Consider the following 27,465-nt stretch of genomic DNA (forward strand, 5'->3'; position numbering starts at 1 on the left):
GGGTCTGACGGTGCAGGCCGATGGAGGTGGGCAATCGTCCTATTCACAGGAGCCCCTGTGCTGGGTCTTGACCAAGTACCCAATAGGATGTCTGTTAGTGCTTCATTAAAGGGAAGACTGGGCTCGGAAGAGGAAGACCCCGGCTGAAGCACATCGGTTAGGATATTAGGCCTAACATCCGCATAAGGTAGCTCGAGGACCAGGACCTCAGCCGCCCTTCTCACCACCATGGAATAAGAAGCACCATCCTCCGTAGCCACGCTAGGAGGAGAGAGCATACCAGCGTCAGGGGAGGTGTCTAGACCACTGGCATCACCCAAATCCTGTGCCCAGTCCATTTGGGGGTCAAGCTGGTATTCTAAGGGGTCCAGAGGCCCCTCCATACGTTTCCCGTATCCACACCCACAAGAAAAAGGGTCTGGATCAACCCTGAGCCCTTGAGAGCCCACAGAGAACGTAATCGGTGTTGAGCGGCGCTGTTACGGCTCCGGGTCGTCAGGTAGGAGGATGGGATCGACATCGATTGTAGGCCCAACCGATGTCGGGAGCATCAACGTCTGACACCGATGCCGGGGAAGGTCGGCGTGGCACGACCGGCGTCGGGACAGATCTGCGATTGGATCCGGAGGAGACCTCCGTAGCCGAAGCTGACGTTTCTGAAAAAGAGTGAGCCCCAACCGACTCACCTGTGCCCGAAGGTGGGTTGGACTGCCCAAAAATGAGGCGTAGAGCCTCGTAAAGTTCTTTAAGTTGGGCAAGGGTGGCTCCGGCTCCTGGGAAGTCAGGGAAGCACGGAGCTTACCTAGATGAAGTCTCCGTTGACGGAGGTCCACAGCATCAATGCTCTTCCCACATCGCATCATCCGATCGACGGAGTGAAGTCGACGAACACTTGTCCTTCTTAGACTTCTTTTTGTGACCCGAAAGACCCGATGACTTGGAGAACGAGGAGTTGTGGTGACTTTGCGGCCTGTCTGGAGACCTTACTCTCGAATGAGGCCGTGAGCACTGCGGAGAAGACAAACACGAACTCCACAGTTCCATAAAGGCTACACTGTAATCTGGGAAGTTTGGTATCAAACTTCTCAGCACAATAAATGCACACTGATACCAGTGTGGAATTTATTGTAAAATGCACCCAGAGGGCATCTTAGAGATGCCCCCTGAATACCAATCTGACTTCTAGTGTTAGGCTGACCAGTTTCTGCCAACCTGCCACAACCAGACGAGTGGCTGGCCACATGAGGAGAGTGCCTTTGTCACTCTGTGGTCAGGAACAAAGCCTGTCCTGGGTGGAGGTGCTTCACACCTCCCCCTGCAGGAACTGTAACACCTGGCGGTGAGTCTCAAAGGCTCACCCCCTTTGTTACAGCGCCCCAGGGCATCCAAGCTAGTGGAGATGCCTACCCCTCCGGCCACTGCCCCACTTTTGGCAGCAAGGCTGGAGGAGATAATTAGGAAAACAAGGATGAGTCACCCACCAGTCAGGACAGACCCTAAGGGGCCCTGAGCTGAGGTGACCCCTGCCTTTAGAAATCCTCCATCTTAGTTTTGGAGGATTCCCCCAGTAGGATTAGGGATGTGCCCCCCTCCCCTCAGGGAGGAGGCACAAAGAGGGTGTAGTCACCCTCCTGGACACTAGCCAGTGGCTACTGCCATCCCAGACCTAAACACACCCCTAAATGTAGTATTTAGGGGCACCCCAGAACCCAGGAAATTAGATTCCTGCAACCTGAACTAAAGAAGAAAGACTGCTGGTCTACAAGCCTGCAGAGACAGCGGAAGACAACTGCTTTGGCCCCAGCCCCAACGGCCTGTCTCCTGACTCAGAAACCTGCAACCAGTGACGCATCCAACAGGGACCAGCGACCTCTGAAGCCTCAGAGGACTACCCTGAATCCCAGGACCAAGAAACTCCTGTGAGCAGCGGCTCTGCTCAACAACCTGCAACAAACTTGCAACTTTTCTACAACTTTAAAGACCTCACTCTTCCCGCCGGAAGCGTGAGACTTCTCACACTGCACCAGACGCCCTGGCTTGAGATCCAGAGACCCAACACCACAGGGAGGACTCCTCGGCGACTGCGACCCCGTGAGTAGCCCGAGACAACCTCCCTTAACCTCCACAGGACACCTGCAGAGAGAATCAAGAGGCTCCCCCTGACTGCAACTGCCTGTAACAAGGGACCTGAAGCCTGGACCAAGCACTGCACCCACAGCCCCCAGGACCAGAAGGAACCAAAATTCAGTGCAGGAGTGACCCCCAGGCGACCCTCTGCCTAGCCCAGGTGGTGGCTGGCCCGAGAAGCCCCCCTGTGTCCTACCTGGACTGCTAGAGTGACCCCCCCCCCTTTCGGCTCCCTCCATTGAAACCAATACAAAACCCGATGCCTGCTTTGCACACTGCACCCGGCCGCCCCTGTGCCGCTGAGGGTGTGTTTTGTGGGCCTACCTGTGTCCCCCCAGTGCTCTAGAAAAACCCCCCTGGTTGCCCCCCCCCCCCGAGGAAGCGGGTACTTACCTGCTGGCAGAGTGGAACTGGAGCACCCCTGTTCTCCATAGGCGCCCATGTGTTTTTGGGCACCTCTTTGACCTCTGCACCTGACCGGCCCTGAGCTGCTGGTGTGGTAACTTTGGGGTTGACTTGAACCCACAACAGTAAGCTGCCTATGCCCAGGAACTGAAACTTGTAAGTGACTTACTTACCTCACAACCTAACCAGTACTTATCTCCCCCAGGAACTGTTGGTTTGGTACTTTTAAAATAGCTTATTGCCATGTTTACAGAAACTGTATATGTTATTGCTCTAATTCAAAGTTCCTAACTTACCTGTGTGGAGTACCTTGCATTTTATTTATTTACTTCAAATCTTGAACTTGTGGTTCTAAAAATAAAGAAAATATATTTTTCTATATAAAACCTATTGGCCTGAAGTTAAGTCTTTGAGTGTGTGTTCCTTATTATGGTCTATGTGTGTACAACAAATGCTTAACACTACCCTCTGATAAGCCTACTGCTCGACCACACTACCACAAATTAGAGCATTAGAATTATCTAATTTTGCCACTATGTTTGTGTGGACTACAGAGGGCTTAACTCTGTTCCCAAGTCAGATGCTCACCCCATTCCAAGAGCAGATGAACTAATAGACAAATTGGGTGCTGCCAATTACTTAAGTACCTTTGACTTAACAGCAGTGTACTGGCAAATAAGAATGGCACCAGGAGCAAAAGAGAAAACAGCAAACTACACCTGATGGGCACTACCAGTTTACTGTGATGCCCTTTAGCTTAAAGAATGCCCCTGCCACCTTCCAAAGGTTGGTGAATGAAGTCATTGCTGGCTTGGAGTCCTTTAGTGCAGCTTATCTTGATATTGCTTTCTTTAGCTCCAACTGGCAGGATCACCTGGTCCACCTGAAGGAGGTTTTGCAGGCCCTGCAAGCAAGCAGCTGGCCTCTCTATCAAGGCATCTAAATGTCAGATAGCGCAGGGTACTGTGGTCTACTTGGGTAGGTGGAGGCCAAGTTCAGGCACTCTAACCCAAGATCCAGACTACTCTGGACTGGGTAGCTCCAAAAACCCAGACTCAAGTCAGGGCATTCCTTGGCTTGACTGGGTACTATATGAGGTTTGTGAAGGGTTATAGATCAATAGTGACACCCCTCACAGAACTTATCTCCAACAAAATGCCAAAGAAAGTGAACTGGACCAAACTTTTACAAAATGGTACATTTTAGGTGAAAGTACACTGGTGCTGGGGCCTGGTTAACAGGGTCCCTGCACACTTCTCCCTCAAGTCAGCATCAGTATCATGCAAAAAGTGAGGGGGTAACTGCAAAAGGGAGCCATTTTCTTACATAAGGTCAATGCGTAAAGTAGTTTACTACCACAAGCTCATGAAGAGCGAATGTCAAACCCAGTCTCTGAACTAACAGAGATGACAGGCAAAATCTCCAGGGTAAACTAAAGAGAGGCAATGTGTTCAGAACGCACAACAAAAACGAGAACCACAATCCCTGATATGAAAAGACCAGGGTGAGGTGGAGGAAACCGCCAGTAGAAAAGGCCAAATAAGAGGGCATCCGGCTCGCCTCTGAAGAGTCACTACTTGACATGGTGAGAATCTGCCAAATGTAAACAAAACAGAGTTAGAAATCACAGAAACATACCATGGAACCACCGCTCCCCTGAAGGATCAGCAATCTTGAGATAACAAAGATCACCATCAAAGGAAGTGCAACAACATCCAACATGGATAAACAAATCTCTGTGAATACAGTGAGAAGAGGCTGACGCGCACTCAGAAGGTAAAAAAACAACAAAGATGCAAGAGTATGTACCGGACAAAAGATTGAGTTCATAACAGGACCCACAATGGACAGGAACTTGTATTTCACATATAGCTGCAGCGGAGTAATACGAGTGCATCAGAAGAGGACGGACATCAATAGGAATCACCTAACCGGCGCAAAGCAAAATGTGCATGCAACCCAAAAAGAGATTTGCCATCAAACGGCATGTCAAGAAGAGCGTCCCGCACTGAAGATGAAAAAGTTGAAGCTGACAACCAAGCACTGCAATGTATGGCAACAGAGGAGGCCATGATCCGACCCACGGAATCAGTAGAATCCATGCCTGAGCGGACCATAAGTCGAGCAGCCTGTTGTCCATCTCTGATCAAAGGCTTTAGGGCCGTGCGAACATCCTCAGAGAGTGATTGTAATAAACATTCCACAGAGTCCCAGAGTGCATAGGAAAAACGGGCTAGCACACAGGAGGTGTTGGCGGAATGAAGACCAGCACTAGATGAGGCGAAAGTATGCCTGCCAGCAACATCCAGCTGACTATAATCTCTGTGAGGCGGAGTAGAAAGAATCTGCTCCAAAGCAGGTAGGAATGCCCAAAGCAGTCTGGACAACAAACCCTCTAGGAGTAGGGTGGTGGCGAAGGCACAAGGGATCTTCCTGTGCCAGCCGATGTCTGTGTGAAATAGAACGGTCCACCGAAGGACCAGAGACCGGCTAATTCCACACACCCAGAAGGATGTCATACAGAGCCTCGCAAAAAAGTAGAACCGGTTCGGTATCAGTGTGATTCAGATTAAAATTGAACAAGGGATTGGTAGAGAACTGCACCATAGGTAGATTTCAGTTAAAAACATCTGCAACCGGCCTCAAAATATCTGCAAAAGCAGAGGTGGCCTCCGTCGCTAATCCAGGTGACGAGAGTAGGCTACACGTCGGCGAGGAATCTAGGCCACTAGTCTTGGCCAAATCAAGCACCCAAGCAGAGGGTGAACCCGGAGGGGGCTCCATAAAGGGATCTTCAGAATGTGCAGAAGGACAAGAAACTGGATCTAGCGCAGGCACAGCATTTAAATCACTAGGCACCACTCCTGGCATCTGTGTCGACAGGCGTCGAGTGGGGGAAGCTGCTTCGGAAGCGCATTGTCTGACTCCACCAAAATAAGTATAGACGTGTCAAGCAGAGTCAACTGGCATAACAGTGGTGTGAGAGGCGTCGGAACAACAGGAGGAGACGGAATTCGTACGAGGCTGTGAACAGACACAGAGCTGACTCCAGAGTTGGAATCGAGAGTGTGAATGGGCACCGAGGTGGAAATGCTAGCAAAGAACCCATTCACCTTCATAGGGCCAGAAGGTGCTCTAGAGGGAGAGGAAGGACCAAAGATAGAATGAAGGAACGCATAGTAACGTTGCATTTGGTCCATAGTCGCCCCAGCGCAGGGATACGGCAGAAGGGAAGGGGTCGACTCGGGTGCAGACTCCACAGGAGGAAAATGCGGGGGGAGTGATGCCGAAGGGCGTGATGGCATCCGAAGGATCCCCTGAGCTCGACAGAACCATCCATGAACGACTTCTGGAGCACTCACGGGACAGAAAGGATGACAAAGGACTCTGATGCCGACGAGAAGAGTACTTGTCCCCTCGCGCCGCCAACAGCTTCATGTGACGGTCCCACAAAGACTTTGGCTTCAGGCAATGGAAGGCATCGCAGCCGTCATGATGAGACCCCAGACACCACAAACATATGGAATGGGGATCTGTGAGTTTAAGCCCAGAAGGCATATACACTATTACATTTTAAAAAGTGGTAAACGTATACCTGAAGTCGGGAAGAAAAGGTAAAAAGGGTCCAAGGTATTTGCTACACCTGATCCGTGTTGCTGCGCAGAAAAGAAGAAATGGATGTCAGAGGAGGGAATAAATGGACTCCACTGACATCATGACTGGAGACAACGTCACTACAGAGTCACTCGACGACCTCTACCAACGCCCAGAGGTACTGCTGAGGAAAAATTTCCAGATCCAGTCTGATGCCTGGGGGAGAATTCTAAGATAAGGAATCTGCAGCTAGTTGTCTCTATCAGATACTTGTTTCTCTGTGTAATCCTCGCTGCTCAGTCCCACAGCTACCTAGGGGTTTAATGAGGGTTTTGCAGCCGAAACCTACTGGACCTAAAGGGTAAGTACATGTATTACATGGTGAGGTCGCACAACCACACCATATAATACACCCCACTTCTTTACACCCTTCTGAAAGAAGGCATTCATAGATTGGCAATCTAAAATAGTTTTAGGCCTTTGTCCTTCGGCACAAGAAAATAGTGGGAGTAACAGCTAGTCTCTCCTTCCAGAGCAGGAATCACCTCCATGGCTCCTCTGGCCAAAAGAGCCTGCACCTCTCAAAGCTGGATGGACAGGTGTTCCTATGAATGCCTTTCTGATGTGTGCAGTAGATAGGGTGGGTCAGAAAGTAATGGCAGGGCACAGGTTATGCTTCACTACCAATGGACAAAATGTCTAATCCTGTCTCCCACGATGAGTTCATATGCCACTAAGGTCAAATGTAAATCAAATTGAAGATTGCTACTGTAGGGGCAGGGGACTGAAGTTTGTGGCCCCTTGTGGCCTGGACATTGTCTGCTTGTTCCCCATCCCTGCCTCAAAAAGAATGGTGTGCCTGTTGAGGCACTGGGCCCTGGGACACCAAATGTCTGGAGTATGCCCTCAACGAAAGAAAACTGCTGAAGAAATTGCCTGACAGGAACAGAGAAGGCCAAAGAACATGTTTAAGTTTGGCTCTCTTTGAAGCAGTTCCAGGCCCGAATCAGATGTCTTGCCAAAAAGGCAAGGTCCATGTAAAGGTATGTCATGTGTGATACCTGCACGTCACCAGAGAAGGAGGTGGATCTCATCCATGTGTGATGCACAGCACCACACTAGTTCTAACTGCTCGACTCAAACAGCCAGTAGTGTCTATTCCGTATTTGGCCACAAGATTCAGGATTTGACATAAGTACATAAAATGCAAGGTACTTCACATAGGTAAGTACAGAACTTTGATTTAAAACAGTAGTACACACAGTTTTAGTAAAAATTACAATAAGCTATTTTAAAAGTGGACAGTGCAAAAATCAACAGTTCCTGGGGAGGTAAGTTTGGTTAATGTTCTCAGTTAATTAAAGCACTCACACAGTCAGTCTCCTGGGCATGGGCAGCCCACCGTTGGGGGTTCAGGACAACCCCAAAGCTATAGCACCAGCAACACAGGGCCGGTCAGGTGCAGAGGTTAAAGGAGGGCCCAAAACACATAGGCGCCTATGAAGAACAGGTGTGCTTTGGTCCTAGTCGGGGAGCAGAACAAGGGGGTTTTGTAGAGCATTGGGGAGGTGTGGGGGGGAGGGGATGGACACAAGCCCACAAAACACACCCTCAGCGGCACAGGGGCAGCCGGGTGCAGTAGGCAAAGTAGGCATTGGGTTTGCTGTTGAAAGCAATGGAGGGACCAGGGGGTAAATTAGGCGATGCAGGCAGGGCACAGGGGGGCTTCTCGAGCCAGCCACCGACTGAACTAGGATGAGGGCCGCCTGCTGGTCACTTGTGCGGGTGTAGTGCTTGGTCCAGTCGGTGGGTTCCTTGTTACCAGACCTTTACGGAAAGGGGAAGCCTCTGGAGTCTGCAGGCGTCGCTATGGGGGTGCAAGGGGGTCAACTCAGGGTACCCATGTCGTAGTAGTCGCCTGGGAGTCCTCTCTGCGGTGTTGGTTCTCCTGAACTCGAGCCGGAGGTGTTGGGTGCAGAGTGAAAAATCTCACACTTTCGGCACGAAGAGAGAGTTCTTTAAAAGTTGCTTTAAAGTTGCAAAGTTGTTGCAGTTTTTGAACAGTGCCGCTGTTTTCTGGAGTTTCTTGGTCCTTTGGGTTCAGGGCAGTACTCTGAGCCCTCAGAGGTCGCTGGTCCCTGTCGGATGCATCGCTGTGCAGGTTCTTTGAGTCTGGAGACAGGCCGGTAGTCTCTGTGGGGCTTTCAGGTCAGCAGTCCTTCTTCTTGATTGTAGGAATCTGATTTCCTGGGTTCAGGGTCGCCCCTAAACACTAAAATTAGGGGTGTGTTTAGGCATGGGGGGCAGTAGCCAAGGGCTGCTCTCCTTGAGGGTAGCTACACCCTCTTTGTGCCTCCTCCCTGGGGGGGCAGGGGAGAATGCACATCCCTATCCTTACTGGGGAAACCCCCAAACTCACACTGGAGGATTTCTAAAGGCAGGGGTCACCTCAGCTCAGGGCACCTTAAGGGCTGCCCTGACTGGTGGGTGACTCCTCCCTGTTTTCCTCTTTATCTCCTCCAGTCTTGCCGCCAAAAGTGGGAGCTGTGTTCGGAGGGGACGGGCATCTCCACTAGCTGGGATGACCTGGAGTGCTGTAACAACAGGCATGAGCCTTTGAGGCTCACTGCCAGGTGTTACCGTTCCTGCAGGGGGAGGGGAGAGGCACCTCCAACCAGGCTTTGGTCCTGGCCACAGAGTGGCAAAGGCACTAACCCCATGTGGCCAGAAACTTGTCTGGTTGTGGTAGGCTGGCAGAAACTGGTCAGCCTAGCACTAGGAGTCGGACTGGTATTCAGGGGGCATCTCTAAGATGCCCTCTGGGTGTATTTTACAGTAAGTCCCACATTGGCATCGGTGTGCATGTATTGTGCTGCGACGTTTGATACTAAACTTCCCAGATTTCAGTGTAGCCATTATGGAACTGTGGAGTTTGTAACTGACAGACTCCCAGGCCATATAATGTTTATGGCTACCCTGCACTTACAATGTTTAAGGTTTTGCTTAGACACTGTTGGGCCATAGTGCTCATTCACATATGCCCTCACCTGTGGTTTAGTGCACCCTGTCTTAGGGCTGTAAGGCCTGCTAGAGGGGTGTCTTACCTATGCCACAGGCAGAGAGAGGTCGCCATGGCACCCTGAGGGGAGTGCCATGTCGACTTAGTCATTTTCTCCCTACCAGCACATACAAGGTGTGAGGCAGTGTGCATGTGCTGAGTGAGGAGTCCCAGGGTGGACCAAGACATGCGCAGCCCTTAGAGACCTTCCCTGGTCACGGGGCCCCAGGTACAAGGGGTACCATTTACAAGGGACTTATCTGTGCGCCAGGGTTGTGCCAATTGTGGGAACCAAGGGTCAGTTTAGGGAAAGAACACTGGTGCTGGGGCCTGGTTAGCATGGTCCCAACACACTTTCAATAACTGGCATCAACAAAAGGCAAAAAGTCAGGGGGTAACCATGCCAAGGAAGGCATTTCCTTACACTCTGTTAATGACTTCTTGCGAGAAGTCAAGTCAGCAAAAGCAGCACAATGCCACCTACCAGCAAGCAAGACCAATGTTTGTTTAAATCTTCTGATCCAGTTTGGTGCCTGTGGGTATTTTAAAGTTGAGGAATCTGCAATTAGAAATATTAATTAAAAAAAAGCTCACCTTTCTGGGGCATGGGCTGTGCAAGCCATGGGCTTATCTCCTGGGTCAATCCATGGCTGTGTGGGCTGCACTGTGCAAGGAATCAAGTAGATGGCGTACTCTCCAGAGTAGTCCTTCCTGCAAAAAGAAATACATGTGTTTTTGCTTGATTACAGCTGTGGTGTTGCCTTCCTTGAGTTGAAACATACCTGAGATGCATCTCTTGACTTGAGGACCCAGATATAATTTGTCAAAAACAAGCAACACACACGTGGGTTATTTAGGAAGAGGGTGACAAATAAAACTCAGATGCCTATAGAGTTGCTTTAACGGTTATTTACAGTTATATGTCAGAATACTGCACTGGGAAACAGCAGCCAATATAAATATTTTTTTACAAACTTTTTGTCTTATTGGGCGTAGGTTTTTCATTATTAACTCCAATGAGACAATGCTGTAAAGTATATTTGGAAGGTAATATATGTTAGATGTTAATTCTGGCAATTATATTCTGGTACCTCACCATGGTTTAGACATGTTGTAAGATGGCAATGAATGATTCCCTCAAAGAGTTCATTCATGTTAGATCTTGATGAAGTACATGTATTTAACACTGTGGGAAACTTGTAGGTTGAGAAATTTCACCCCAACAGAAACAGCCAATCTGAGCTATAGAGTACTACGCTTCTTTTAGCTAAAGTAGTCTCTTTGCTATATTAGAACCTATTCATAGATGCACAAAAGATATCACTGTAGGAAGTTGGCTCTGTATATACCATCTCAAAGTGAGAGATAGTGTGCACAGAGTCCAAGGGTTCCCTTTAGAGGTTGATAGTGGCAAAATTAGATAATACTAATGCTCTATTTTGTGGTAGTGTGGTCGAGCAGTAGGCTTATCAGAGGGTAGTGTTCAGAATTTGTTGTACATACACAGGGAATAAACGAGAACACACTCAAAGACTTAACTCTTAGTTTATTTTAAGAACCACAGGTTCAAGATTTACAAGTAATACTTGTAAGGTACTTCACTTAGATACCTTAGGAACTTTGAATGAACACAATATCATGTACAGTCTTTGTAAAAATGGCAATAAGCTATTTCAAAAGTGGACACACTGCAAAAATCAACAGTTCCTGGGGGAGGTAAGTAAAGGTTAGCTTTGAAGATAAGTAAAGCACTTACAAGTCTCAAGTTTGAGGCATAGGCAGCCCACCGTTGGGGGTTCAAGGCAACCCCAAAAGCCACAGCACAAGCAACACAAAGTTACCACACCAGCAGCTCAGGGCCGGCCAGGAGAAGAGGTCAAAGAGGTGCCCAAAACACAAGCTTCTATGGAGAACAGGGGTGCCCCCGTTCCAGTCTGCCAGCAGGTAAGTACCGGAGTCCTCAGGGGGCAGACCAGGGGGGTTTTGTAGGGCACCGGGACGGGGGGGGATGGGGGGGACCGACAAAAGTAGGCACAGAAAGTACACCCTCAGCGGCACAGGGGCGGCAGGGTGCAGTGTGCAAACAGGCTTCAGGTTTTGTATAGGAAGTAATGGAGGGATCCGGGGGTCACTTCAACAATGCAGGCAGGCACAGGGAGGGCTCCTTGGGCAGCCACCACCTGGGCTAGGCAGAGGGTCACCTGGGGGTCACTCCTGTACTGGAGTTCGGTTCCTTCAGGCCCTGGGAGCTGCGGTGCAGTGTTGGTTCCAGGCGTCGGGTCCCATGTTACAGGCAGTCGCGGTCAGGGGAAGCCTCTGGATTCTCCATGCGGGCGTCGCTTTAGGGGCTCAGGGGGGACGTCTCTGGTTACTCACGGGCTCGCAGTCGCAGGGGAGTCCTCCCTGAGGTGTTGGTTTTCTGCAGGTAGAGCCGGGGGCGTTGGGTGCAGAGTGTAGAGTCTCACGCTTCCGGAGGGAAACGTGAAGTCCTTGGAAGTTGCTTCTTTGTTGCAAAGAAGTAGCTGGTTTTGAACAGGGCCGCTGTTCACGTGAGTTTCTTGGTCCTGTAGTCCAGGGCAGTCCTCTGAGGCTTCAGAGGTTGCTGGTCCCTGTCGGATGCGTCGCTAGAACAGGTTTTCGAAGTTAGGGACAGGCTGGTAGAGCTGGGGCCAAAGCAGTTGTCGTCTTCCTCCTTCTCTGCAGGCTTGTAGGTCAGCAGCCCTTTTGGTTTCTTCAGGTTACAGGAATCTGGTTTTCTGGGATCTGGGGAGCCCCTAAATACTGAATTTAGGGGTGCGTTTAGGTCTGGGAGGGCAGTAGCCAATGGCTACTGTCCTTGAGGGTGGCTACACCCTCTTTGTGCCTCCTCCCTGTGGGGAGGGGGGCACATCCCTAATCCTATTGGGGGAAACCTCCAAACTCAAGATGGAGGAGTTTTCGAGGCAGGAATGTGCACCAGGACTGAGAGGAACCACCTACCAGTGCAGGAGTGACTAGCAGACGGCCCTCATCCTAGCCCAGTCGGTGGTTGGCCCGAGAAGCCCCTGTGTGCCCTGCTTGCATCGCCTAAGTGACCCCTGGGTCCATCCATTGCTTTCTATAGCAAACCCGGCACCTACTGTGCCTACTGCACCCAGCCGCCCCTCTGCCGCTGAGGGTGTGTTTTGTGGGCTTGTGTGTGTCCCCCCATGCTCTACCAAGCCCCCCCCCCCGGTCTGCTCCCCGAAGACGCAGGTACTTACCTGTAAGGAGACTAGGACCGGAGCACCCTTGTTCTTCGTAGGCACCTATGTGTTTTGGGCCCTCCTTTGACCTCTGCACCAGACTGACCCTGTGTTGCTGGTGCTGTGGCTTTGGGGTTGCTTTGAACCCCCAACGGTGGGCTGCCTATGCCCACGAGACTGACTGTGTAAGTGTTTTACTTACCTGCAAAAACTAAACAAACTAAACAAACTTACCTCCCCCAAGAACTGTTGATTTTTGCACTGTGTCCACTTTTGAAATAGGTTATTGCCATTTTAACAAAGACTGTATATGATATTGCTTTAATTCAAAGTTCCTAACTTACCTGTGTGGAGCATCTTTCATTTTATGTACTTACCTCAAATCTTGAGTCTTGTAGTTCTAAAATAAATTACGAAAATATATTTTTCTATATAAAACCTATTGGCCTGGAGTTAAGTCTTTGAGTGTGTGTTCCTCATTTATTGCCTGTGTGTGTTCAACAAATGCTTAACACTACCCTCCGATAAGCCTACTGAATGACCATACTACCACAAAATAGAGCATTGGTATTATCTAATTTTGCAACTATCAACCTCTAAGGGGAACCCTTGGATTCTGTGCACAGTTTCTCTCACTTTGAGATAGTATATACAGAGCCAACTTCCTACACATGGGCTAAGGTCAGAATGAACTCCCTAAACTCCTGAGGTACTACCACTCTCTTAGTGGCATCAGGTTTGGGATCTCTTGCCTCAGTGTAAAGGAGTACATCTTCCCAATAGACCCTGTAGGTTCCACTGCCATTTCCTTTTTCTTCTTCAGCTTCTTGCTTTCTTAGGCCTTTAAGAGTGGGACAACTCTTTTGTCCCTTATACAGCTGTTCCCTTGAGTGTCCCCCTGGGCTCAAGAGCTCAACCTGATAAGGCTCCAGCTCCAAGGACTCAGTTCCCTCAGAGGATAGAACATCTTCCTGAGAAGAGAGGTTCAGCTTCTTTTGCTGTGCAGAAGCTGGTTCCCCAATCTTTTGTTTCCTCTTGGAAGGTTGGGCCATTATTCTAGACTCCAACATTTCTTGTTCACCCTGTGCTCTGCATTGTGCCCTTGTCTTGACACACACCAGTTCAGGGATCCCCTGCATGGCTGCATGGGTCTTGAGCTCTACCTCAGCCCAGGCTGAGGAATCTAGATCATTCTGTAGCAGACATTTTACTGGAACTGAAGAGGAGACTACCACCTGTTTCAGGCCAGTGACCCCTCCCCATTCTAAAGTTACCAGTGCCATGGGATGGACTTTAGTTTGATTGTCAGAATTTGTGACTGGATACGTCTGTCTATCCAGGTACTGTCCTGAGGAAACCAGTTTGTCTGTCACCATAGTGACACTGGCACCTGTATCCCTCAGGGGCTTCTACTCTATTCTCATTTACCAAGAGCTGCTGACTGTATTTTTGCATGTTAGGCTGGCACCTGTATCCCTCAGGGCTTCTACTCTAGTCCTATTGATTAAGAGCTGTTGCCTGTATGGCAGCCAGGCAGCAAGAGTGGCTAAATCCACCCCACCCTCTGAGACTAAAGTAGCTTCAGTGTGGACCCTGATTTGCTCTGGGCACACTGTTGATCCCACCTGGAGACTGGCTATTCCAGTACTAACTGGAGTAGTTGCTGTTGTGGGACTTTTCTTGGGACAGACCTTGTCTCCAGTTTGGTGTCCATGCTGTCTACAGTTGTGACACTAGGCCTTCTTGGGATCAAAGTTTGTACCCTTATACCCATTTGTGACGGTGAAGAGGCTCGGGGGCCCACCCTCCGGGAAGGTTTTTAGGGCCTGCAGAAGACTCTTTACTTTTGTCCTTGTATGTCTCACCACCCTTCCCCTGGGGAGGCTTTGTGACCACTTTCTTTTGGTCACCCTCTGTGGATGTTTTGGTCACCCTAGTCTTGACCCAGTGGTCTGCCTTCTTTCCCAATTCTTGGGGAAAAATTGGACCTAGGTCTATCAGATCTTGGTGCAGTTTGTCATTGAAGCAATTACGTAACAGATGTTCTTTCATAAATAAATTATACAGCCAATCATAATCACTAACTCCACTGCCAGTTATCCAACCATCTAGTGTTTTGACTGAGAAGTCAACAATATCAACCCAGGTCTTGCTCGAGGATTTGTGAGCCCCCCTGAACCTAATCCTGTACTCCTCAGTTGAGAATCCAAAACCCTCAATCAGGGTAGCCTTCATGAGGTCATAGGATTCTGCATCTTTTCCAGAGAGTGTGAGGAGTCTATCCCTACACTTTCCAGTGAACATTTCCCAAAGGAAAGCTCCCCAGTGAAATCTGCTTACTTTTCTAGTTGCACAAGTCCTCTCAAAAGCTGTGAACCACTTTGCGATGTCATCACCTTCTTCATGTTTGGTTGCAATCCCTTTGGGGATTTTTTGGATGTCCGTATTCTCTCTGACCCTATTTAATTTGCTGCCACCATTTATGGTACTTAAACCCATTTATTTTCTTTCCCTTTCTATGGCTAGGAGCTGCTTCTCTAAAGCCAATCTCTTGGCCATGCTGGCAAACAGGATGTCCTCTTCATTGAGGCTGTCCTCTATGCTTACAGAGGCACTGGTCTCCCCTGTGGAAGAACCAGGTTCTCTATGATTTATGGAGTCAGGGATCTGGGAACCCTGTTCTCCCTAATTAGGGCAGGAGGAGTGAGTACATCCTCTTGTTCACTAATTTCCCCATCTATAGGAGGATCCTCCATACGAGAGGGGTGGTCCCTTGTGAACTCTGCCAAGAGCTCCTGGAGCTTTGCCTTGGTAGGGTTGGACCCAGTCTTTATCTTTTTTTATCTTACAGAGAGACCTTAACTCTGACATCCCTAGATGCAGGTAAGGGGTGAGGTTGAGTTCCATCACTGTCTCTTCTGTTTGACTCATTACCACTCTAAAAGATGAGATTACTTTTTAAGAATCTAAAAACTACTTTTATAACTTAAATCCTAACTTTTACAAACTCTTAAACTTCAAAAGAAATGCTAACTGGTACTTACACAAGCCCCTAGCAGGACTTTTAAAAAATTTGAAAAATAGTCAAATTGCAAAAATCAATTTCTAATAACAATTTTGGGAATTTTAGTTGTGTGATCAGGTATTGGCTGAGTAGTCCAGCAAATGCAAAGTCTTAGACCTCACCGCTGATCCACCAATGTAGGAAGTTGGCTCTGTATATACTATCTCAAAGTAAGAGATAGTGTGCACAGAGCCCAAGGGTTCCCCTTAGAGGTAAGATAGTGGCAAAATTAGATAATTCTAATGCTCTATTTTGTGGTAGTGTGGTCAAGCAGTAGGCTTATCAGAGGTTAGTATTAGGCATGTGTTGTTCACACACTTAGGCAATAAATGAGAACACTCAAAGACTGAACTCCAGGCCATTAGGTTTTTATGTAGAAAAATATATTTTCTTTATTTTTAGAACCACAAGATTCAAATTTGTAGGTAAGTACATAAATTGTAAGGTACTTCACACAAGTAAGTATAGAACTTTGATTTAAAACAGAAGTACCCACGTTTTTTGTTAAAATGGCAAATAGCTATTTTAAAAGTGGACACTGCAAAAATTACCAGTTCCTGGGGGAGGTAGGTAATAGTTAGTTTCTCAGGTAAGTAAAGCACTTACAAGTTCAGTCTCCTGGGCATAGGCAGCCCACTGTTGGGCGTTCAAGGCAACCCCGAAGCCACAGCACCAGCAACACAGGGCCAGTCAGGTGCAGAGTTCAAAGGAGGGACCAAACAACACAAGCACCTATGGAGAACAGGGGTGCTCCAGTTCCAATCTGCTAGCAGGGAAGTACCTGCGTCCTTGGGGTGCAGACCAAGGGGGGTTTGTAGGACCTCTGGGGGTGGCGTCGGTTCACAAGCACACAAAACACACCCTCAGCAGCACAGGGGCGACCGGGTGCAGTGTGCAAATTAGGTGTCAGGTTTGCCATAGAAAACAATGGAGGGACCAGGGGGTCACTCTGGTGATGCAGGCATAACACACGGGTGCTTCTTGGGCCAGCCACCGACTGGGCTAGGATGAGGGCCACCTGCTGGTCACTCCTGCACTGGTAGGTCGGTCCTGGGGGCTGCGGGTGCAGTGCTTGGTCCAGGCATCGGGTTCCTATGTTACCAGGCAGTCGCGGTCAGAGGGAGCCTCTGGATCCTCTATACAGGCATCGCTGTGGGGGTGCAGGGAGGTCGACTCAGGGTGTCCATTTCGTTGGAGTTGCCTGGGAGTCCTCTCTGCAGAGTTGGTTGTCCTGAACTCGAGCTGGGGTGTCGGTGCAGTGTGAAGACTCACACCTCAGGCAAGAAGTTGGAGTCTCTTTGAAGTTGCTTGTTTTGTTGTTTCTGGACAGAGCCGCTGTCCTCAGGAGGTTCTTGGTCCTTTAGGTGCAGGTCAGTCATCTGAGTCCTCAGAGGTCGCTGGTCCTGCTGGATGCGTCGCTGTGCAGGTCCTTTGAGTCTGGAGACAAGCCGGTAGGGCGGGGGCCAATTCAGTTGTCGTCTCCGTCATCTCTGCAGGGTTTGCAGGTCAGCAGTCCTTGTTGTAGGAATCTGATTTCCTGGGTTCAGGGTCACCCCTAAATACTCAATTTAGGGGTGTGTTTAGGTCTGGGGCAGTAGCCAATGGCTACTGTCCTGAAGGGTGGCTACACCCTCTTTGTTCCTCCTCCCGGGGCACCTTAGGGGCTGTCCTGACTGGTGGGTGATTCCTCCTTGTTTTTTCATCATCTCCTCCGGACTTGCTGCCAAAAGTGGGAGCTGTGTCTGGAGGAGCGGGCATCTCCACTAGCTGGGATGTCGTGGGGCGCTATAACAGGCATGAGCCTTTGAGGCTCACCAACAGGTGTTACAGTTTCTGGAGAGGGAGGTGAGAAGCACCTCCACCCACTGCAGGCTTTGTTCTTGGCCACAGAGTGACAAAGGCACTCACCCCATGTGGCCAGAAACCGTCTGGTTGTGGCAGGCTGGCAGGAACTGGTCAGTCTAACACTGGTGTTTGGACTGGTATACAGGGGGCATCTCTAAGATGCCTTCTGTGTGCATTTTTCAATAAATCCCACACTGGCATCAGTGTGGATTTATTGTGTTGAGAAGTTTGATACCAAACTTCCCAGTTTTCAGTGAAGCCATTATGGAACTGTGAAGTTAGTGTTTGACAAACTCCCAGACCATTTCCTCTTTATTGCTACCCTGCACTTACAATGTCTAAGGTTTGGCTTAGACACTGTAGGGGCACAGTGCTCATGCAATTATGCCCCCACCTGTGGTATAGGGCACCCTGCCTTAGGGCTGTAAGGCCCGCTAGAGGGGTGACTTACCTATGCCACAGGCAGTGGGTTGAGGGCATGGCACTCTGAGGGGAGTGCCATGTCAACTTAGTTGTTGTCTCCCCACCAGCACACACAAGCTGTGGGGCAGTGTGCATGTGCTGAGTGAGGGGTCTCCCAGGGTGGCATAATACATGCTGCAGCCCTTAGAAACCTTCCCTGGCCACAGAGCCCTTGGTACCAGGGGTACCACTTACAAGGGACTTATCTGTGTGCCAGGGCTGTGCCAATTGTGGGAACAAAGGTACAGTTTAGGGAAAGAACACTGGTGCTGGAGCCTGGTTAGCAGGATCCCAGCACACTTTCCATCTTAACTAGCATCAAGAAAAGACAAAGAGTTAGGGGGTAACAATGCCAAGTGAGGCATTTCCCTAGAATCACCATTAACAATATACTATGTTTTATCTTCTTAGGGGATATCACAACAAGAAACAACTGTATTTCCATTGCAACAAGATAAAACCTGATTGTTGTGCTTCGGGGTGTTGAGTAGGGTCAAAAACAATTTGCTCAGTCCTCGGTTTTGTTACTGTTCACACATGCACACAGTAGACGCCACCCTTGTGACACCAAAGGATACTACTTTCAAGAATCTATAGCACTAATTTAATTAATCTAACAATTTAAACCCTCTTCATTTAGTTTGACAAACCATAAGACGTGCATAGAGAGGAAGGAAGGTTCTGATGGTCTGTGAAGTCATCTTGTACCACTGCACTCCTCACCTGCTGTACGAGCTGGTTGCCCTCCATAGCTGATATGGTGAGTCAAAGGTCTGGGCACTCCACAAAGGCTGCAAATCAAACTCAATTCCACCAAGGTGGTCTGGAGCGATTATATGGGACTTCACATCTGGCAGCGTATGGTGCTCCATCACAAACTGTCCTATACAGAGGGAAGTCAAAAAACGTGTATAACTTTAGAAATGCACATGCGCATTCACTGTCTGAATACGCAAAGTTCGGGTAGTTCTTACAAAGAAATTGAAAGCACTGCTTGTTATCTTCTACTCCAAAACAAAGAAGGTGGTTCTAAGCCATAAGTATGCCCATTATGTTTAATATCAATGACTACACAGCACAGAAAAACGTCATTTGCCTTTAACTACTGGTTTATAGCTTGTAGTGATGCAGAATTGCATGCTTTGCAAACTCCTGTCATCTAGTGTTGGGCTTCCAAGTTGCAACTTGCTTTTATTCAAAGTAAAAATTTTGGTTTCAAGATGCCGCCTGATCCTTCCCCTAAAACTACAATGTGCTAGCACAAAGAGCCAGATGTACGAAAGGAAGATACCCATTCTGTGTCTATGGGAAAATGTGTTCGTACATATGGGCCAAAAACTCTACAACAGATTGTTCTTCCCCAAAACATGAGTGAAAGTAAGTGGACCGATGTGAAGGAGAGTAGTACATGTCTACAGGTGCCCTGATAAAGAATTAAGAATGTACCTGTAACTAACATGAAAACATCTGAAACAAGCTGGCATCCGGGGAGGCAGCATGTGAATCTACAGCACTGTATGCTACAAAGAAAGTTACTTACCTGTAGTAATGATCTTTCTGATGGATACTTTATCTGCAGATTCCGCACCTGTAGAACAACACCAGGAGTCAGACGATCTGGAAACCTTAAAGATTCAAGGTCGCCAATACAGCGTGCTGGACTAGATCGGGCCAGAAGTGACATCAGATGAAGCCACTGAGCCCATACAGTGCAAGCCCTGGCATGCCGCCATCAACTACCCTTCATATTAACCTTATTGTTTTCCAAGCCTTCAAGGCGAGAAGGTAAAACAACATCAGTGAAACCTTTTCACAGTACCAAAAGAAAGCATAAGCAGATCTTAATAATTGGTACCTAGAAACTGTCCATCAAACAGGGAGGTGGGATGGGTCGGTGAGAAACTTGCAGGTAAATAGTATACACCAGAAGGAAAATGTTAGTTACCCTGTAACCATCTGTTTGTTGGTAATGCACATAGTGGGCAAGGATGGAACTGGCGCAGAGCGATACAGGAGAGAGAGTAAAAGATGACCATACAAGAGAAGTAAGCAGTGACGGCTGGTAGAATTTGAAAGAGGTGGAGGGGTGCCCCCAGTGATTAATTTGTGCTTGTTGTTTTGGGTGCGGAGCACCAGCACTTATTTTTGAGGGCTGGGGCTTATTGTTCTGCCTCAAGCATTTTCTGCAAGCAAAAGACACATTTGGAAAAGAAGGAGGAGGAGAAAAACGAAAAAGCGTCACAAAGGAAGAAAGCAGAAAACTGCAAGAGTGAGCTCAAGGAGCAGAGAGTTGCCGTAAATTAATTGAAGAGGCTCGAGATCGCTTCAGGATTATGGTGCCTCAGTACGCAGTGTTCCCACATTTAATAGCAGCAGCCGCATGTTTAAAAAGAGAGCATTGGGCACCAGCACATTTTTATTTACAAATTAAACACTGGGTGCCGCTTGTTTGCTCTTAACATGTGGGAGCGTTTCACTTCAGTACGTCTCTTTATCTAAATATATTAAGAGGTTTTATCAAAACTGTTAATAATTGTCTCTCAATATAGGGATTTAAACTGATGGCACTAAAGTGAAATGCTTCTGCGTGTTAAAAGCATGCAAGAGACTAGAGCACTTTTAAATATGTCAGTCCGGGATGCACACATCCTGTACTCACATATTTAAAAGTGCTCTTTTGTATGCTTTTAACATGCAGGAGCGTTTCGCTGAAGTACATTAGTTTATATTACTATACTGAGAGGCATTTATTAACAGTTTTAATAAATGCCTCTCAATACAGTGATATAAACGGATGTACTAAAGTAAAACTCAGCCTCATGATAAAAGCACACACAGGGAGTTCCTTTAAATATGTGAGCTCCGGGTAAGTGCTCTGATGTACGAGCCTGTGGTTTGTTTTTGTTGTTTCAAAAACAGTAAAAACTAACCACAGGCTGGCAGGAATGATGGCAGGCCTCCATCCTCCCCACCCCCACTTACCTGCAAATCCTGCTCATGAACACAGCCCTTAAGACTACAAGGTGTGCTGCTGCTGTTCCATTCCAGGATGGAGAGTGCCAAGCATGCCCTATCGGCTTCTAATGGCTTGAGATCAGTCTCATGACTCTGTGACCACGAGTCACATGCCTGCAATCCTTCACAGGTTACAAGCATCACAGGTGACAAGTTGGGAAAAGAGTGTTGCTTGCAGCCTGTGGAAGTGATTGACAGACAGTCCTGGGAATACAGGGCTTATGCCCTAGACTGCTTGTAAATATGACGCTGAGGGTGTCATGAACGAGAGGTCTCTTAGGACCCCTGAACATTGCAGGCTAGGGCTAGTGGAAAGTCAGCCCTTAGACTACATAGGGATTTTTATTTATTAATTTTTTAAGGGAGATTTAGGTGTAGTAGGTAGCCAACAATGTCCTAGACGATAGCTGATACGAGGTCAATGTGTTTTGAAATACAGTGACAGACTAACCTTCCCATTTCATAGCGTAGCAGGCAGAGGCAGTAAGCCTGCAGGCCTCCTTGAGAATATTCAATCATTCGGGAGGTAGGGTGAAGTAAATGAACTCTGAGACTTAAGGAGACAATCGAAGGCTGCGGCTTCTAGGGTCGAGGTGCTCGATTTCTACATTGTTCTGCATGAGAAGGTCTGGCCTATTGGGGAGCCTCTCGTGATGAACCACAGAGCGCTCAATGAGAGTGGTGAACTCGGGTTGTCTGGCTCAGGTGGGAGCTACTAGCATTTAGATGAGAGAGGCAAATATCCCTGAATAGTTTATCCACAGTGCATTGCCCATAGATTGTGGGAATCTGGAGGCAAAGCATGGGCATTTTGTGTTTTCCACTGTGGCAAAGAGGTCCATGTCGGTGAAACCTCCATCACTGGAAGTATGGGAGATGGGCTCGCCGGTGGTGGACTTATTGCTGCATCCAGCTGAGGTCTGCAAAGTTGTGGTACAACAACGGAAGGTACTCCTTTAACAGATGGATCCTGTGATGGAGTCCACCCCTAAATGGATGGGTATAGCTGACAAAGCCAGGGAGATTGAGTGCCTCTCTGTTTCTGTATGTAGTACATGGTTGTCATGTCCATCTGGAAGAGGATTACCTTGCCAACATTGTTGGGGAAGGGGGTTGTGAGGGGTTGTTGATGGGCTTCCGGCCAGATGGACAGAAAGGATGCCCTTGCAACAAATTGTTGTTGGTCTACCACTGCAGAGAGCGATACGTCTGGCGGCTGAACAATACTTGATTGTCCCAATGACCCTCCGTCGGAGGCCACTGATGTATTAAGCATTTTTGCAGCAGGCGCCTGTGTAATCTGGAATGGGGAACTATGGCGATGCAGGAGACCATGCTGGGGAGGTGCATGATAATCTGGATCTTGACCTGCTGACTAGGCTGGGAGAGAGAGGCAAACGTATGTAAGGACTGGACCCATGTAGGGCTGGAATAGGCCTTGGCCACTTCTGCAGTGAGGATTGCCACCAAATATGGTTGGACTTGTGAGAGTTGGAGATTGGACTTTACAGCGTTGATGGTAAACCCCATTTTGTGTCAAAGGTTGGAGGGGTGGTGGTGTGGTGTGTGTGTGTGTGTGTGTGTGTGTGTCTCTACTGCTGCGTTGCGCTCTTTATCCGCCAATCGCCCAGGTATGGAAATACACGGATAATGTGTCAATCAAGGTGTGTGGCTACTACCGTGAGGCGTTTCGGAAAAACTTGAGGTACAGGGGTGACCCTGAAGAGGAGCACTTTGAACCTGCAGTGTTGACCACTTTCTACAGACCGGAGGTAGCACCGATGCACCAGATGTATCAGAATGTAGAAGCAGGTGTATTGAAGTCACTGCCTGGTGGGAAGGTACCCTTAGAGGAGCTGCTCTTGCTGCTTCCTTTGGGGCTGTTGCCCTTAGTAGAGGGTGCTGAGCCCACAGATGCTTGAAATAAGTGGCAATGTCTGGGGAGGTGGCATTACAGCTGCCTCAGTAGGCTGACCTCCGAAAGGACCCACAAAGGGTGGGTGTCTGGAGTGCACCTACGACCTTTGCAGTCTTAGTGTCCTTTTTTTATATTTTCCAGTACCTCATTAAGCTGTGGCCTGAACAGGCGATCCCAATCAAAGGGCAGGTTCAGGCGATGCTGTTGGACAGCTGGTTTGAAGCAATAGACACTGAAGCCAAGCATTTTTGCATATGAGAATCCCGGAGTTGATGCTGAGAGTGGTGCTGTCATCAGTATCAAGGGCACATCTGATCGTGGTGTTAGAAATTAGCTTGCTTGCCGAGACTAGCTCAAGCCCCATTGTACAGTGCTCCGAAGGGAGATGTTGAAAGGGCTCCTCCAACTCATCTCAGAGGGCCAGTCACTGTCAGGAAAGCAGGCCGATGGAGTTGGTGAAACACCAGTGGTTGGCTGATTGCGTGGCAACGCACTTAATTGCGCTGTTGCGTTTGCTTTCCTGTTTCTGTCGGTGGCGCTTCACCAGTACAGTGTGTGTTGGCTTATCTGCAAGCCGTATGCATCACCAAAGAATCTGGAGGGAGTTGACCAGGATGAAGAGTGGGTCAGAAGGATAGACTGTCTTTTGCCTACCCTAGTGGGGACTACACAAGCTTTAGCCAGCTACCTAAAGATGCCTGTGGCAGACTTAAGTATGCCTTTCAAGCTTTGGGTGGTACTGAATGGAGCACTGTGAGGAGAATAAGGTTTCTAGTAGAAAATCCTCCTCGATTCCAGCCCAATGTATGTCAACCCTATGAAATGAGGCCGCCCTACCAAGGACCTAATGGTAGGAGGTGGTGTAACCTGGAGGTGAGGGGCATGCATGGTAGAAAATAGGGTCCATGTCCTTGGACGGTCTCCATGTTGTAAGAATCCCAGGCGTCATCTTGTGGGGGCATGTCATAAGGGTCCATAAGGGTGTGTTGATCCCCAAAGTTAAAGTGTGGTGACTCCAGTAGCGTATAAGAAAGGGGGTCAGTGAAGATAAGGTAGGGAAAGTGAGGTTTGATGCCAAAGAGTGTGTAGGGATGGGACAGGGGCCTGAGGTTGTGGAAGAGGGCTGCTAGCCTCATTGTGCAGCTTCCTCTGCTTGGGTGGTTGATGAAAGTTCTAGAGCCTCCTCGAAGCAGTTGCTGCTTGGATGTCTGAGTGGAGGGCACTGGTGGCTGGGCAAGGGCCCGACCGATGTGGTGGTGGATCATGATGTGCCACTGGCGGGCCTTAAATTTGTCCAGCAAATTCTGGAGCACAGGTTATGCAGAGCAAATGAATGATGTCCGCTTCAGCATTGAGGGCTTTGTTGCCAGCGCATGGGTCACCGGTGCCAAGCAGAGTTTTGTCATAGAAGCTTCAGCTCAGAAGGGTGTCCTGGTGTCAAGGTGGAGGAAGTTGTCCCTGCATGTGTCATCGCCAGAATCTTCTTCAGCGTGAAGCCATGGCTGAGCGTGAGGTCTGAAGCAGGAGTTCGGTGCCAGCCGTGGCGGCCATGAAGGCTGTTTCTGAGCCTCATGCGGTGGCTGTCTGTTCCTTTTTTTGGGGGGGGGGGGGAACCTTCTCAGTGTGTTAGCAGTGTCAAGGGGGTAGGGGTAGAGGGACCATACTCATGACCAGTTGAGCAGGCAGGAGATCTTCCATCTCCAGGTTGGAGCTAGAACTTGCTCTGGGCGAGAAGGCCTCTGCCTTGGCTGCCAACAGCTTCGGTTGACAAGCCAAGTGGTCTCAAAGCCTTCCTTGACTGGAAGGAGCAGCAGGCATCGCAGTAGACCTTGCCATGCTCGGGCGAGAGGCAAAAGTTGCAGACCCAATGAAGATGGTCCAGAAGTATTTCACACAATACTGAGGACAGTAACAAAAATGTGTCCATTCTTTCAAAGGAAGACACGCAATTGTAAGGAAATGTCTTTTTTTCTGTATGGTCACAACCAGGGTTTTCATCTGATGGTGCTAGTTTTAAGACTCAGAGTGCCCTGAGGCCTGCTAATCAGACCTCAATGCCCTGACCATAAAGTGTATGTCGAATTGGCTGTACCCAACTGAAATGGCTAACTTACCTGTAAATTCTTAGTATAGGCATGTAAGATAGAGGGGTACTGTAGGGCTTGCAGCACTGGTTGTGCCACCCAGGAGGTCCACCAAGTTAAACAAGTCACTGCTCTGCCACTTCAGACTGGCAGAGCAGTCATGCCCTGCTAGCTCAACTTTGCCACTGAAGCAATGGCAAAGCCACTACTCCCCCTGTACATTTGTGTAAGTCACTCGTTCTGGCAGGCCTACTGATTCTTAAGGCAGGATGCAACATATGACACAACAGGAAGTGTAGTTTATATGTCCTTACACTAAACACACGTAAATACTATTTTTACTGTGGAAAGACTTGGCTGCCCAATTGGCGAGTACGAGATTGCACACTGACCCCTCAACGGAGCTAATGGTGCGACCAAAGTCGGCATTCCAAAGTATCAAACAACTCATTATATTAAGTCTGTACTGTATCTCAAGTAGAAATTAATGCAACTTGTTGCAGTATGCAGCTTTTATAAAGCTACCACTTTGGTGCCTTTAAAACTCTGTGCTTTCCCAGGCACAAATGGAGCCCCAAAAGGCAGGTTTCAAAGGAGAAGGGCAAATGTGTCACACTAGGGAGGAGGGCTGCCCCAATGTTAAGGCAGACAGGCTGGAACGGGGAGCAGAGGGGAAACCAGTTGCCAAACCAGTTTTCCCCAGGGCTAGGGATGTCTGAACACCAAGAGACTGGTCTTACCATCATGGGAGTGGGTAAAATGGTGCATCCAGGGATAGCCAGATGCTACACTCTGCAAGAAGTTGTCACCAGGTAGCAGGGAACCTGTAGCCCATTGGCTATGAACTGCATCTAGCCTGGAAGACATTTTTGGAGCATAAGAGGGAAACTCCTGGCACCCAGACCTCAGATCTTGACCGACTTGAAAGAAGGACTGAAGGAGGTCTGCCCACTGCAACGAAGGGACCAACAAAGAAGCTGCATTGACGAAGACTGCATCTGCTGCAACTAGAAGCTAGAGAACAGATGGACAATGCATGCTGTGTCCTGCTGAATGGGGAAGCTGTCTCCAGAGATGAGGAAAGCCAAGAGACTCCAAGGGCCAGCTAACAGGCTTCCTGTTTGCAGCGCAGGGACACAACAGCTGAAGAAGCCTGCTGGGGCAAGTTGGTTGGCCAAAGTCTTCAAGCCGCTACAACTGCCGCTGTGCAGCACCAAGGACCACGACCAGGCACAGAGAATTGCATCAGAGTTTGCTGAGATTGGGGGAGCTGTCAGAGTTGATGGGGCCCTCAGAAGGAGAGTTATCAACCCAGGAAGGATTGGTCTTTGTCCGCAACAAAGGGCAACTGGTAGTCCAGTGGTGATTGGACTTCGGCCCAAGCCAAGAGGACCTCGTGGGATGTCAACCTTGCAACCAGGTCAAAGTCACCCCAGTCCGTGTCCGAATGAGGCCACAAGCACTGAGATGATGTGAAAAAGGGACGAAGTGATAGCAAACTATACTGACAGAAGAGAATGTGTCGGAAGCTGGCTCTCTATATATATAGTGCACTAAAATGAAGTGCATTGTGCAGAGTCCAGTGGATCCCCAATTGGTACTGCAGATGCAAAAGTAGAAAGGACTAATGCTGTATTTTGTGGTAGTGTGGGCGATCAGTTAGGCTTATCACAGAGTAGTGTTAAGCATCTGTTGTACTCACAAAAGCAATAAATGACAATCAAAAAATAAATCCAGGACCAATTCCGAAAAATAATTATTTTTATATATGTTTCAAACAGGAACTTCGTAATCAGGTAAGTAGACGTTTAAGCATAAATACTTTGCAGTTTCAAACAGACTCAGTGCAATTTTTAGAGTTCTCTCAATGTTATTCATTAGAGGAAAACAAAGTTCAGCAAACACAGGGTTAGCATTGACTTACAAAGCCCATCTATGGAAGCCAAGGAAAGTACTGGGCACTGATCTGAACCACAACAATAGGTCACAATGGGCGGCACTAGAGCGGTTGGGTGCAGAGGTGCAGTAAGGCGTCAGGTGTCCAATGGTTCTCTATGGGAGTTGAACCTCATGACAAACCGGCTGCAGGCTCTGGTTAGGAAGCCAGTCAGAGACAGGGGTATCTGGGAGCACAAGCGGTCAAGAGGTCTGGCGTATTGAGGCTGCAGGTGTCGACTAGGTTCTGGGAGGGGTGGACTCGAGCTCTTCGGAGCCGGGGGACGTTGCTGGCACCGGTGACTCACCTCAGCTGGGGTCATGGGTGCAGTGGTTGCTAGCAGTGTCGGATTTTCTCTCGTCACAAGCCTGTGGGAGAGGAGGGCCTGCATGCAGAGGCTGCAGGCCTCTCAGGAGAGTCCAAGATGGGTGAGGCCACGCTGGAGTAGGTCTCCGGTCATCTGGGGCACAGTGCTGGCACCGTTGGTTGGCTTCACCTCTGGTTGTGGACGTATGATGCAGTGGTCATTTCAGGTGTTTGGTTTCTCTGGATCTGGGCAGCTCCAGAGTCTTTTCCTTGGACTTCCTTCATGTAGGCCAGGTCCGCTGCCCACGGGAAACTTGAATCTTTATTTAAGGCTGGACGAGTTGCCTTCTTGTGCAGGATCTGTTGATGTCAGTAGGCAGTCTAGCGTGGTCGGTTGCTTCTTTTTTTCTTCCTCTGTGGGTGCAAC

At 48.8% G+C, this 27,465-nt stretch overlaps 1 protein-coding gene across 1 annotated transcript in view; it reads right to left on the reverse strand.

The window, feature by feature from the left end:
* Positions 1-983: 983 nt before the first annotated feature.
* Positions 984-27,465, reverse strand: part of LOC138253616 (extracellular matrix organizing protein FRAS1-like) — a 241,936-nt gene continuing 215,454 nt past the window's right edge. Inside the window, exons 4-6 of the mRNA XM_069205797.1 lie at positions 18,503-18,662; positions 9,779-9,895; positions 984-1,008 (exon numbers count right to left, since the gene is read on the reverse strand). Coding sequence (XP_069061898.1) covers positions 984-1,008; positions 9,779-9,895; positions 18,503-18,662 — 302 coding nt within the window. The remainder of the gene's footprint in view (positions 1,009-9,778; positions 9,896-18,502; positions 18,663-27,465) is intronic.

This window comes from Pleurodeles waltl, chromosome 1_2 (assembly GCF_031143425.1).
Source record: "Pleurodeles waltl isolate 20211129_DDA chromosome 1_2, aPleWal1.hap1.20221129, whole genome shotgun sequence".
Taxonomy (NCBI): Eukaryota; Metazoa; Chordata; class Amphibia; order Caudata; family Salamandridae; genus Pleurodeles; species Pleurodeles waltl.